At 65.7% G+C, this 12,978-nt stretch overlaps 1 protein-coding gene across 10 annotated transcripts in view; it reads right to left on the bottom strand.

The window, feature by feature from the left end:
- Positions 1-12,978, bottom strand: part of LDB3 (LIM domain binding 3) — a 56,894-nt gene that overhangs the window by 36,200 nt on the left and 7,716 nt on the right. For 7 of the 10 annotated variants that reach the window (XR_004815284.2, XM_035715434.2, XM_035715436.2 and 4 more), the window contains exons 3-5: positions 11,380-11,531; positions 10,782-10,857; positions 9,155-9,429 (exon numbers count right to left, since the gene is read on the bottom strand). Coding sequence is in view for 9 of the 10 variants with exons in the window: in XM_035715434.2 (XP_035571327.1) it covers positions 9,155-9,429; positions 10,782-10,857; positions 11,380-11,531 (503 nt within the window). In the remaining variant the exon portion in view is untranslated. Of the gene's footprint in view, positions 1-4,615; positions 4,820-5,784; positions 5,808-9,154; positions 9,430-10,781; positions 10,858-11,379; positions 11,532-12,978 lie in introns of all 10 variants that reach the window. The other 3 variants (XM_025434451.3, XM_025434454.3, XM_049109097.1) reach the window with 2 other exon arrangements.

The raw sequence follows: 12,978 nt of genomic DNA, 5'->3' as shown, positions 1-12,978 counted from the left end.
GGGCTTGGCCTGGGTCCTCAGTGCTCAGGGTGGACGGCGAGACAGCGACTCCTCTCGGATCCCTCCTGCCACCCCCCAGCCCGCCCTGGGCTGACTGCACACACTGACCTGAAACTCCCAGCGTCCCAGCCGCCTCACCCCCCAGGGGGACGGCTGGGTCTCTTTTAAGGGAAGGAGGGGCAGGATAGGTCGTCTGAAATAATTTCCACCTCCCTGAGCAGCTCAAGTTTGGGGCTGGGGACAAAGGGCCTCCGGGGGCCTCAGAGGCTTCTTCAGGGTCAGTCCTAGTCCTCCTCGCACTGTGGGACCCACACGGGGAACCCCCAGGGCCGTGACCACCCTGGGAGGGGCTGATGGGCTCTTGCGCAGCAGAGGGGGCAGGCTCGGTGGGGCGGTGGCATGAGGAGCCAGGCAACAGGCTTGTGGGCCTGGCACTGCCTGCAGGGGGAGGGAGGGCCTTCTGGGCTGGGAGGGTGAGGGGCAGGGGGACCATCAGTCCTCTGCTCCAGGGCAGCATGGCCTTTGGAGGGGGACCCTGTGACCTTCCCTTACACCCCCAGGGTCTGGCACCCAGCAGGTGCTCCAAATGTACTTGAATGAATAACCTTAGCTCAGGGCCAGAAGGGACCCCAGAGCCCCTCGGGTCCAGTGCCTCCCAGCCTGAATCCAACTGCCCCGGCCAGTGAGAGCTGGGGGGCCTGCTGTCCACCCCCCTCCCAGGAGTTAGGGTGAACCAGGCTCAAGCCTATAGCAATGATGGCCTGGCTCCCCACCCTGCAGACCCGGGTAGAGGGGTCCAGCCTCTGCCTTACGGACGCCAACACTAAGGTCCCCGCAGGTCAGCCCATGAGCTCTCGGTGACGGCACCGAGGGGCCTGCTGATCACAGCCCAGGCTTCCCGAGTCCCACCCACTGTCCCTTCCTTCAAACTCGCTGCAGCAGCAACAGCTCAGAGAGGCGGTGTCTGCCCACCACCGGGGCCTCGCAAACCCCGGATGCTCACGCCTGGAGGCATGGCCTGGCCCAGGCGCTCGCTTGGCCAGGCATCCCCTTGCCGCTGCTATGGTGGGCCCTCCCTGCCCGCCAGAGGGCCAGCTCCTAGGAGAGGGACCTCCCCGGGGCCCTCATCTTCTGGCCTCTCTGCAAGGAGCTGGAAGGAGGCACTCGCCTACTTTCCCAGAACTGGTCCCCATGTCTGGCTCAGCGTGGGCTCTCAGCAGAGGTGCACAAAGGAGAGCAAGACTGCATGGAGCTGCCCCTGCTTCCCCGAGGGCCCTGCCCTGCCCCACAGAGCGACAGCTCCTGGCAGCCTCGGATCAGGTGGGGAAGACCAGTGGATCCTCGGGGCCCAGCCGGGAGAAGCCCGGGGCCGCCCAGGGAGCAGCGGACACGGTGGGATCTCCCTGGGGAGGCCGCTTCTGGCACCGGCAGGAGTCCCAAGGGCTCCCACACGGGTGCAGTAGGAAGGGGTGCAGTAGGGGGCACACGGGAAGGAGGAGGACCGTGCCACAGGAGAGGGAAGGTGTCCGCCCGGGCCCGGGCCTGCCCTGAGCCTGTCTACACAGCTCCGTGGTCCAGAAAGTGGCTGCAAGGTGGTGGCTGCCATTTCCCTGGAACGTGCCCTTGAGGCGACTACCCTGCTCCCTCCACAGCCCCGAGGGCTCCAGAAAGCTCCGCGGGTGAGTCCCTTAGGAGTCACATGGGCGGCTCCACTTCCCGCAAGGCTTTGCCAAGACCAGGGACTCGTGCTGCTGCTGCGATGGGCACTGGGAATCGAGGGAGGATGGGACGCGCCCCAGGGTCCCGGGCCCTGGGTCCGAGGCTGCTCTGGAGCCACTCCCGGCAGGGGCCTCTCACCACCAAAAGCCTTCACAGTCACCACAACGTCAAGGTCACCCCGGACACTGATTCCCCTGCACACTGCCCCAAATCTGCCTCGTCTTTGGCCTCGCCTGGGTGCTACTGCAGGCGCTGGCTCCTCCAGGTCCATCTCCCGTGAGGATCCCAGGGGGCCTCCAAAGCCCCTTTGTCCCCTTCTCCCCGCACAGTGGCCGGGCATGGATTGCAACATTGGTCTATGCCATCCCAGAGCAGACAGGAAAGGCGGTGGGGAGCGCCCGCAAAGCACAGCAGAGATCTGTTCCCAGCCTTGGGTGCAAGGGGGCCCGTGTGATGTCGTGACTCTGATTTCCGCGTCCACAGGAGGCGACCCCCGAAAGCACTTGCCTGCACAGGCCGCTGAGCATGTCGTTTGGCTGTGAGGTGGGTGTGAGGAGGAACACGCACAGAAGCACCGTCCTCGGGCATTTCCCACCAAACCCCACGCCATCCCTCAACCAGACAGACGACGACTGGACAGACACCGCGGGATCTACTTACGCCAGCGGCGATGCCCTGCCAAGCAGAGGAAAGCCCAGCAGTGAGTGCGTGTCCATCAGGGGATGGCAGGGGCCGCGCACACACAAGGGAGCGGGGGTAGGGTCGCAAGTGAGTTACGGGAGTGCGGGGTAACGGAGGAAGAGAAAGAGACAAAAAGAAAACTGTCAGTGAGGAAGGAACTGCGGATTCACAGCAGAGAAGGAGCACCTTAGGGCGCAGGGGGCAGCGCCTCCCCTGCACCGTGGCAGCGACAGCCCTGCAGGGCCCGGTTAGAAGGGAGGGGCGGGCGCGTCGCTCCCCTGCAAGGGGCGGGAGGACACGGGAGGGGACATGGGGGCAGACGGGAGAGGGACTCTGAGAAGCCCAGATTAGGTCCACGGTGCATCACGTTAAAAAAAAAAAATCACGGGTGCCCCAGGGGTAAAACCACGTGATAATCATCTTTTTTTCCAAGGCACAGAAAATATAAAGTTAGCGAAGAGCCATTCTTCCCTTATTTTCCACCGAACTTCCCTTTGGCGACGGTCACCACTCTTGAGAGCACACCAAGGACACACAGGGCCACCAACTGTTCGCAGGAAATCCCCGCGAGCCTCCTGGCTTAGTTGGGCAGCCTGGGTTTTCTGGGCGCACATGAGCTAATGGTTGTGTTTTTAAGCTGGCGGGGTCTTATTTTCTGCTTTGAACAGTGGGATTGAATAAATCAGCACTGTCTGGAGTTCTCCCAAGGGCTGCAGCTCCGAGCTCGGCAGGGGTGAGGCCCAGGGCTCTGGGGACAAGCAACCTCTGTCCCCCGGGGGCCCCAGGGAAACGGGTGAGGCTCAGAGGGGAGCCGGGAGGTCGCACCACACTCCATCCTGGGGCCGCTGGAGCCTCGGCCTGGGAGCATGCAGGTGGGTCCCGGCCATCAGGGCCCGGGTTCTGCAGGGGCCCGATGCCGCAGGAGTTACCCCGGACTCTGTACCCCTTTGCCCCCCCCACAACGTCTGCTTTCCCTGCAGCTTTGGGAAGGAACGCAACCGTCGCTTAAGACTTCCTGCCTTGAGCATTTTTGAGATCCTGACTTGGGGATGAGAAGTTGTCCAAAGAGATAATCGGTCGATTCCGACAGTCAACGACGACGACATTGTCAAGTAGAAAACAGTGAGAGTGTGTGAGAGACAGAGAGACAGACAGGGAGGCAGAAGCACGGAGGTAGAGAGAGAGACAGAGAGGAAGGCAGAGATACAGAGACAGAGACACAGAAAGGGAGAGATACAGAGCGACAAAGAGAGACACAGAGAAAGAGAAAGAGACAGAGGAAGACAGAGCTAGAGAGACAGAGACACAGAGAGACAAAGAGACACAGAGACAGAGACAGATAAGAAGACAGAGATAGAGAGACAGAGACACAGAGAGAGATACAGAGAGACAGACTAAGAGAGACCCAGAGAGAGAGACAGAGACAGAGAGGAAGACAGAGACAGAGAGGCAGAGACACACAGAGAGAGACAGACTAAGAGAGACACAGAGAGAGAAAGGGAGAGCGGTCCCTATCAACCTTTGCACTATTAGCGTTTCTTTCCCGCAAGTGACTTCAGCCAGCCGATTCCCTATCCAATGCTCGCGTTCCTCAAGCAGAGCTAGGAGGCAGACCCGAGGAGGGAAGGACGTTCCAAACCCCAGTGTGCGGGGCCAGGGCCGCCCCGGAGCACCAGGAGCGGGGGCGGCTGTGCTGGCTGCTTCCCAGAGGGCTGACGGCCCAGCACCTTGGACGCCCGCCCGGACGCCCCCCAACAGGACACCTGGTCACGCATCGGAAATCGCTCTCCTCATCGGAAGAACGCGGCCAACCCAAAGAATGGCTTAGTGTGTGAGAAGACTGGCTTATCCAGGACGTGACCCAGGGTTCCAGAAGTCTCTTTCTAAACCGACCCCCTCGTGGAGCCCCGGAAGACGCAGAAGCTGCAAGAAGCGCTTGGAGCAACCAGCACGTTCTTCGACTCTCCCCCTTCTCCTAAAGCTGACTGCGAGACTGAATCTGGAGGGAGCACGCGGTGTTCCGGAAGGCCCTGGCAAAGCGGGCTCCCCTCCGATGGTTGCGCCCAGAGGCCCAGGGCGAGGGGGAGAGCGGGTGGCGAAGCCTAAGGTCTCTGCTGGCGCCCGGCGGCCTGGTGCCTTGGCCTCCACGGGTGAGGAGGCCCAGCCAGCGGCGGAGGCTGCCCGAGGAGCGACGGCGAGGAGGGGAGGCGCTTACCCACTGAAGTCACTGCCCTGGGCCTGGGCCTGCCCAGCAATGGCGTCCATGATGGCGTCCTGGGAGTACATGCTGATGGGCGTGTTGTACTGCGCGTGGATGATGGTGGCCTTGCCGCCCAGCCCCTTCACCTCGATGGGCTTGTGGGTGGACAGGGCCGAGTCCTTCAGGGCGCTGGGGTTGAACCGCTCCTGGTAGTCGGCGCTGGGGGAGGCGGCGGGGGCGCAGGAGGAGGGAGGGAGGGAGGCGGGAGGAGAAAAGGCAACAGGTGGTGTTACAGGAGGCCGGGCCGAGGGCGGGCGGCGGAGACACTCCCCAGGCCGGACCGGTGGCCCACCCGAGCCGCCCAGCTGTGGCCCGCTGGCTCTGGAAGGGAGAGCCCTCAGCGCCCGAAGCGCTCCGCAGGCGGTCCTGCCCGTCCACCGCCCGGGGCAGCAGGGGGCGCCAGGCAGCGGCGCGCTCTCACCCCGCGGCGGGAAGCGGAGACACGCGGGCTGGGCCTCGAGCAGGCAGCGGCGGCCCAAGCCCAAGCAGGGTCGGGAACCCCCCAAAGGCAAAAAGCAGCTGCACGGGGCGCCCCGGGGCTTCGGAGCACGTTCCTCCGCGCAGGACCTCGTCCTGCTGGGCCTCCCGCTCGGTGGCGCGGGGCTCCGCTGCGCCGGGGGCTCCGGGGCAGGTGCGTCTTCCTCCAGGCCGGACGCAAGGCTGCTCGGCCTCCCGCAAGTCCACCTGGCCGCGGCCTCCGGGGCCCACCCAGCGCGCTCTCCCCGCCTAGGTGAGCACGCTCAGGTGAGAGGGGGCGCAGCCCAGCCAGGGCCTCCAGGATGCTGGCGTCTTCGGGCTCCCGGGGACCCAGCCCCGGTGCGGCACACCTGCGCGGCACACCTGCACCCGCCGCCCCCACAGCCGCCTGCGGGCCTCGAGCAGCCGCAGCAGGCAAGAGGGAAGGGAAGGCAATGAGACAGCGCTGGCGCCCTCCCCGGCGCCTCCACTCCGACCCTGCAGCTCCACACACATGCAGGCTCGCTCAGGGGCACGTAGGCACGCCCACGCACACATGCACACGCATGTACACATGCTGCCACGGCCGCGCTGTCCGGGTCTATGCACACGGACGCATGCGGGGATGTGCACACGAGCGCACGCACATGCTTTCCTTTGATACTAACTTGGCTGGAGAGTTGGCTACCACCTGGGAAGGAAAGAGCACAAAAGACAGAGGCATCAGTGAGGTCCTGAGGGCCGGGGCGCAGGGACCACCCCCAGGACCACCCCGCGTCCACAGAGGACGGGGGTGGGGGTGCAGGGAGCTCAGAGTCAGGGGCGGCCAGAGTTTGGGTCGGAGGTGCTGGCGGCGCTGTGTCCCCCTCAGTAGGCGCACAAGTCCCCAAAGCTTTGCCGGGAGTATGGGGTCTCCAGTCCATGTTCACAGGCACCCCACGCGCCCTGGCTGGAGACCCCAAGTCAGGAAGGTGCAGAGGGAGACGGGACGACGGCGGCTGCCCCGGGCGAACCAGAACCTGGGCTGCAGGTGCCTCCAGCTGGTCAGCGGCTCCGGGCCTCCCACTTACAACTTCCACGTTTAACAGGGTCAGTTCTGGGGGCTCCTCTCCTGGAGCAGGATTGCCGCAGTGGCCGCGGTGCTGGGGTGCACGCTGGGGTCACCCACCGCCCCCTGACATACCCTCCCTCCCGGAAGAGTGCAGGCAGCCCTGGCGGCTCCTTCTGGGGCTCCAGGGTGGGTGCAGTCCCCAGTGACTGCCCCTAAGGGCCCCATGGAGAGTCAGGAGAGCTACTGGCTCCAGGGCTTATTGCAGGAACGACCCCTGCCAAGGCAGCACAGCTTGGACACAGGGGACCCCACCCTCACTTTCGTCTGGAGCGAACCTCCGGGAACACTATGTCCTGGGGGACACAGGGTCTGCGGGACGTTTCCTTAGATGCATATCCCTGGCAGGGCAGGCCCTGGCGGAAACCTGAGAGGAGAGTGTAGAAGGTGGCACCCCTGCCCCCAAACTGCCGCTGTCCCAGCTCAGGCCGCTGCGGGCTCTGGCTGGGAGCCTGGGCCCCAACCGCCTGCCCCTGCCCCTCCCTGGGCCAGCACTGCGGGAGCCGGGCCAGAGCCGGGGGGCATCGAGCCCCAGGCCCTACGCTGCTTGGGAGCTGATACGGTTCCCTCGGTTCCAGGTCCTCTGGCTCCCACGGCGCCCAGCGGAGCTATATTAGGAAAGACGTTCCTTCCCATCTCCATTTCGGGCCAGCGCCGACAGCTGCAGGGTCAGCCCTCGCCCTGACCAGCCCGGGGCCCTAGGGAGGGCGGCGCCAGCCAGGGTGGGAGGGGTCCCGGCGCCTGGCGGCCAGCACCTTCCTTGGCTTTGACTCTGGCTCCCCGCTGGGCTCTGCCTGAGGCCCTGGAGGCTGAGCGCCCGCAGGGCAGGGCCAGGGGACAAGAAGCTGAGGAGGTAGGACCCACCCAGCGGCCCGAGGGATTGGCCTCTCACGCCCTGTCACGGAGGAGGGAAGCGGGCTGCAGGGACCTCTGCCACCTCGCCCCTGCTCGTCCCTCCCATCCCCCCCGAGGGGGCTCAGGCTGCTAAGCAGTCGCACCTGCGAGTCCAGAGAGGACAGGAGGGAGCTCCCTTCCGGAGCCAGGCCGGACAGAGTTCAAATCCCGACCCTGCGTCCTCCTGGGGACTCTGCCCAGGTCCCTGCCTGCCAGTCTCAGCCTCAGCCCCTCACTCACGGAGTCGGGACGGCGGTGCCCACGGCGCAGACGGGTCGTGCACCCTAAACAGAACCCTGAGCATAAAGCCCTCGGCGTGGCTTGAGCGTGTACCGGGCGGATGCGAGGATTGGCCTTTACCAACCCTGTCTCCCTGGAGCGCTTAGCCACTGGGCCATGGCGCAGCCTCGGCCAGCCCAGGTCAGGGGCTCCCCTCCCTGCCCGCGTCGCCTGGGGGCCGCAGCGCCAGCCTTGCCCGAGGGTGAAGCCCTGCGCCCCTGCCTGCGGCCCGCCTCCCCGCAGACACGCTTGGGCCCTGCTGCTCTGAGCACCCGGTAATAATCAGACGTTCGCCAGCTTCCGGGAAGCCCCTGCAACGGCAGGAAGGTGCCACCAGGGCCGCGGGAGGCTGGGGCGGGGCTGGCCCTCGACCTCCCTGGGCAGCCCGTCAGGTAGGGAGGAGCCAGGCCTTCCCGGCGGCCAGCCCGTCTGCCCTCGCTAGCTGTGTGCCACCTTGAGCCACTCACCTGCTCCGGGCATCTAGATCGCACTAAGAGGAGGGAGAGACACGGCTGACCTCTGAAGCTGCGGGGAGCCAAAGGTCACGGAGCACGCGGACCATTAGCTGGCTCCAAGCCTAGACTGCGGGCCCGTAACGGGACTGCCCCGTTCTTTGGGTTTTCTGGCGGAATGTCCTCGCTAGGAAAAGCCCGTGGCCCATGGCTCTGCCACTTTGGTCCAAGGGAGCAAGGTCCGGGTGCTTGGGCTGCAACGTGCACGAGGCCAGCTTCACTCGGGGTCCCAAAGAGCTGAGGGTCATGGGTGGCTGGTGGCAGGCGGGAGAGCAGCAAACTGTTGGGGGGCAGGCCCTCGCTGGAGCAAAGGCAACGGAAAGGCACGGACGCGGGTTAGGATTGTGATGCGGGGGCGCATCGGTGTGACCCAGGGAGCACACGGCAAGGGCGCCCGTAACCCGGAGAGCCTGCACGGAGGGGAGCCCTGAAGCCCTGACCGCCGGGCTCAATCGCCTCGACTCCGTGTGCTCTGCCTCTGGAGCACACGGATCCTGGGATCGCGCGGGAAAGGGTAGAGGACCCACACAGGAAGGGCCTAGAAGCTGGTAGGGCCTGGGCTCGGGGGTCCGTCCCCTCAGCCCCCGCACGATGCCTACCCTGGGCTGTAGGTTCCTTTAGCTCCTGCGCTCGCAGAGCCCCACCAGCTGGCTCGGGGTGGGGGCGGGCCCCTTTCCCCTTGGGGTCCTGCTTCCTTGCCTCGTCCCTCCTCAAGGGTCAGTCCTACAAGCCCAGGACACCCACCCCATCGCTGCACCTTTCCGCACCCAGCTCAGGCGCCCCCTCCTGCAGGCAGCCTTCCCAGCCCACGCCCAGCCCCCGAATCATGCCCTGCTCCTGCCTCACGGCTGCTGGGGGGACCAGCCTGACCCTCGGCCCAGTTCCTGGAGGCAGCAGGCATCCCCCTACCTGGGGTGGCGGCCTGAGCCTGGGGAAATCCGCGTCTCTCGAATTCAGACCTCACTCAGCCCCTTAGCAGCGGGACAGCTGGGCCTCGACTAGACCTCCTCTGAGCCTCAGTTTCCCCCTCCGCAGGATCCAGCAGTCACCCCAGGCTGTGTAAAGCAATGACCCGTCGGCTCAACTACCTCAAGGCGAATCTACCCGCAGGGCCGTTGCTTATCTGGCTTGGGCCTGGCCACCTCCTGGGCTGTGGAGGGCCGCTCCTGGGCCACCGCCTGCCAGGCCCTGGTGAGCACTGAGGACCCGGCCTGGACCAGCTGCAGGGAGCCGGGCGCTACCTACCCTCCTGGGAGTCCGGCCCCCCAGGCCTTCCCTCCGAGGCTCATCCGATACACCTGAGCCATCTCCCTCAGGGTCTCGGCCGAGTACAGCCCAATGGGGTTGTTGTACTGCGCGGGCCTGCCCTGCCCTCTCGGTCCCGGGGCTCCCTCCGTGCCCGGGCCGCCCCTTGGGGGACTCTGGGAGAAGGAGGGGCTAGAGCTGGGCCCGAGCTCCGGGGGGCCCAGGGGTCCGGGGCTGCGTGCCGTGGGGCTGCCGCTCATGTCCCCAGCAGGGTCCTGGCCGGGGCAGCGCCGTGAGGGGAGAGAGGAGAGAGCAGTTAGAGGCCACAGTGTCCCAGCGCCCCTGCACCCCTGCGCCCACCTGAAACAGGGGCGGCTGGCGAGCACCCTGTGCCCCCCAGCCTGCACCCCGCATTCTGCATGCACCCTGTGCCCCACACCCCACATCCTGCACCCCACAGCCTGTACCCCGCACCCACACCTGTGCCCCACACCCCAGGTCCTGCACACCACAGCCTGCACCCTGCACCCACACCTGAGCCCCATGCCCTGCGTCCTGCACCCCGCGCCCCTCAGCCACTGCGCAGAGCTCAGGAGGGCACAGGCCGACACCTGGAAGGGAAGGGCTTTGTCGGCAGGCTGAGGGAGCCGCGCGTCCCTGGCCCTGAGGCTGACAAAGTGGGGGCCCCACCTGAAAAGTCAAGCCCTCCTGCAGGGCTGGGCAGAGAGGGGCGTGGATCTCAGGGAGTTGGGGAGCCCCTTCTATCCTCTCTCTGCCCCCCTTCCCCTGAGTGGCAGCTCCTGTGGCCCAGCCCCACCTCCTGCCCCCGACCCCACACTGAGATGCCCCCCACCGCCCTCCGCTGGCAGGTGCAAGGCGGGGGAGACTAGGGAATGACCTTTGCTCACAGCCCACCTCTGCAACTTCTCCCGAGCAGCCCTCTGCCTCTTTGCCCAACCTGTCACCCACCCCAAGCCCATCAGCCTCTTCCTGTCCCCTGCCCCACCTGCCTATCCCCCCCACCCACTGGACAGACAGGGGGCAGTATGGAGTGGTGCAGGGAGGGGTGAGGCGAGCACCCCCGGTTTGGGTCAAGGCCTTCCGCCCACAGGCTGAGCTGCTTACAGGGACCCGGGAGCATGGCAGGTGTGCTGGGGAGGTGTGTCCCCCTGCACCTGCTGCCTGGCTACCACCCGCACCTCCAGTGGGGCTGACGGGTGGTCAGTCGGGAGGGAAAGTGGGAACCGCTGCGAGACCCGAAGTCAAAGGATAAACCCTGAGGCCCAGCGGGCCCCTCCCTGCCCGGGGTGGCCTCCGGCTTTCACGCCCCCTCCCAGTACCCTGTAGGCGAATGAGGGTCAGAGCCCTCCGGATACCTGCCTCCTTCGCCCCCCAGGCTGGCAGGTTGGTCCCTCTCCTAAAAACATCACGGCCTAGGCTGGGTTCCCAACAGCCCAGCCGTGAGGCCCCGGGGGGCGCGAGCACCCAGGCAGGCAGCCCGCACCCGGTATTTCACGGGGTCCGCCCCACAGCATCAGCAGGGGCAGGGCAGGGCTGCGCCAAGCCAGGACCAGGCAGGCCGATTCGGCGCAGTACCCCAGGAAGCGCAGCCAACCTCAGCACCTACCTTCTGGTGGGGGATCACCGGCAGAGGGGACTGGACCGGGGGCGCTGTCGTGGAGATGGGGATGGGGCGCTTCGACCTGGAGAAACCAGAAAGAGGGCCAAGTGAGGACACTTGCCAGGAGGACCGGGAGCTCCTGCGGGGGCAGGGCTGGTGACAGGAGAGCATCAGAGAGCTGGGGAGCCAGGCCAGGGACCCCGAGGCCCGCTGTCCACCGCACGGACTGGAGTGACCCCAGGAAGGCCCCGGGCCTGGTCAGGATGGAGGAGGCATGGCCCTTGGGCACTCTGCACTCATGGCCTCTGTTAGGTCCCTGGGAGGCTGTCTGGGGCAGCAAGGAGGCAGGGAAGACCCCAGCTGCCAGGCCCGCCTGCCCACACGCTGGCAGCACTGTGACCGCCCCCCACCCCCGACCTCATCCGTACAGTGAGACTCAGGCATGGCAGGCGTGGAAGGCCCGGTCCTTCTTCCCGTCCAGAGGCCGCCTCACCTCTCCGTGTGAGCCTGCAGCACGGGCCGGGCCCATGTGGCTGCTGCGGACACCCTGTCTTGGGCCTGATGCCCCCACCCCTTGACCCGTGCCCTGCAGAGCTCCACTCACTTCTGCAGCGTGAGACTCAGGTTGTAGCTGGCAGACTTGATCTTGTTCTGGGCTTCCAGGTGGGTCATGGTGTCTGTGTTGACTCCATCGATGGCTACCACGAGGTCACCCTGGCTGAGCTGGGACTGGGCGGCCTTGCTTCCTGGTGTGATCTGAGAGGATGGCAGATGGGGGGGGGGTGAGCGCATGAAGGGGGGGGCTGAGGATGGGCCAGTCGTCGGGGAAGAGTCCCCTGGGGTCATCCAGTAGAGGCCTGCCAGGTCCTCTTTCGTTCACTGTGGCCAGTGCCCGCTGCTTGCCACGTGCGACATCCCCACCCGGCGCACCGCCACCCCTGTGCCTAGCGTCCTGCGTCGAGTGCGACCGCGAGACTAGCTCTGCCCAGGGGACCGGGGCGGGAGCAATGCCACCGCCTGCAGGCCTGCCCCCAGCACCCGTCCTTACCACGCTGCGCTCCCTCTACTTGTCGGCAGGCTGGGCACAGAGGGCCCAGAGGGGGACACTGAGCCACTAATGGAGGGACCTGAGCCCTACGGTCGCTGCCTGGAGGACGGATGATTAAGAAGCGCTGCATCAGATGTCGCACGAGCGAGAAATGAGCTTCTGCTAGGCTAAGCCGTTGAGGCCTGGGGGCTTTGTGACACCAGGTCCCCTAACCTGCAGTCCGTACAGTAGCACTATGATGTCTGCACCCCCAAACACCCACGGGGCACTTTCTGGGCTCCGGGAGAGAGGGTATGCGTACAAGCGGACACTCAGCACCACGGCAGACTCGACCAGGCTAGCAGGCAGGACAGATGCACCGTCACAAAGTGTCCCGGTGCAGGTGCCTAGTGCCACCATGTGGGGGAGCTGGGGAACCCCGCCTGGGGAAACCAGGTCCCCAGGGGCAGGCGGCAGGGCTCAGCGTTCTGGGGCTGGCTCCGTACTTCCAGAAGGTGTGGGGACCATGTCCCAAATCCCTGCCAGCTAATGACATCACCACGTGTTAGAGTCCAAGGGTCCCCCACCGTGTGATCACTCAGAACACTGCAGATGCGGCACCCCGAGAATACCCCGTGCACGTCAGGAAGGCTGCACTCCAGGGACATCATGTGGAACGTCATGGTGGCTCAGACCCTCTCCCGATGACGTCATGCACAAGGCCAGACCCTGCAAGCCTGGCCCCTGGTAGCGGCGGGCTGAATGCGGTGGTAGCCACTCCCCTCCTCGGTGACGTCACTCAAAGCGCAAAATTCTGGAGGGCCTGGGTGATGTCACCTACAATGACTTGACGGCTGACCCCTAGTGACGTCACATGGGATGGATGAAGCTCCGCTTCTAAAGGCGTCTCGTGGAATGCCACAGAGACTGGCCTTACCCCGCGCCCCACATTGTGTCACCGCACGAAGTACCAGGCAAGCCCTACCCCCTACTGTAACACGCAGAATGACCTTACAACGCGACGCCCAGGACATCACGGGGAGGCCCCCCTGGGACACCGCGGGAATGCCGGCCAGGCCTCTGGGAGGCTGTAACTGGAGGACGGCCCTTGGCTCTTCTGCGCCAGCATGCCCACCGGCCAGCTTCCCGGCTTCCCAGTCACCTTCCTGTCTACCC

This window comes from Canis lupus, chromosome 4 (genome assembly GCF_003254725.2).
Source record: "Canis lupus dingo isolate Sandy chromosome 4, ASM325472v2, whole genome shotgun sequence".
In the NCBI taxonomy this organism is placed as follows: domain Eukaryota; kingdom Metazoa; phylum Chordata; class Mammalia; order Carnivora; family Canidae; genus Canis; species Canis lupus.
The sequence above is the reverse complement of the archived record's forward strand: the minus strand, read 5'-3'. Positions and strand labels throughout refer to the sequence as shown.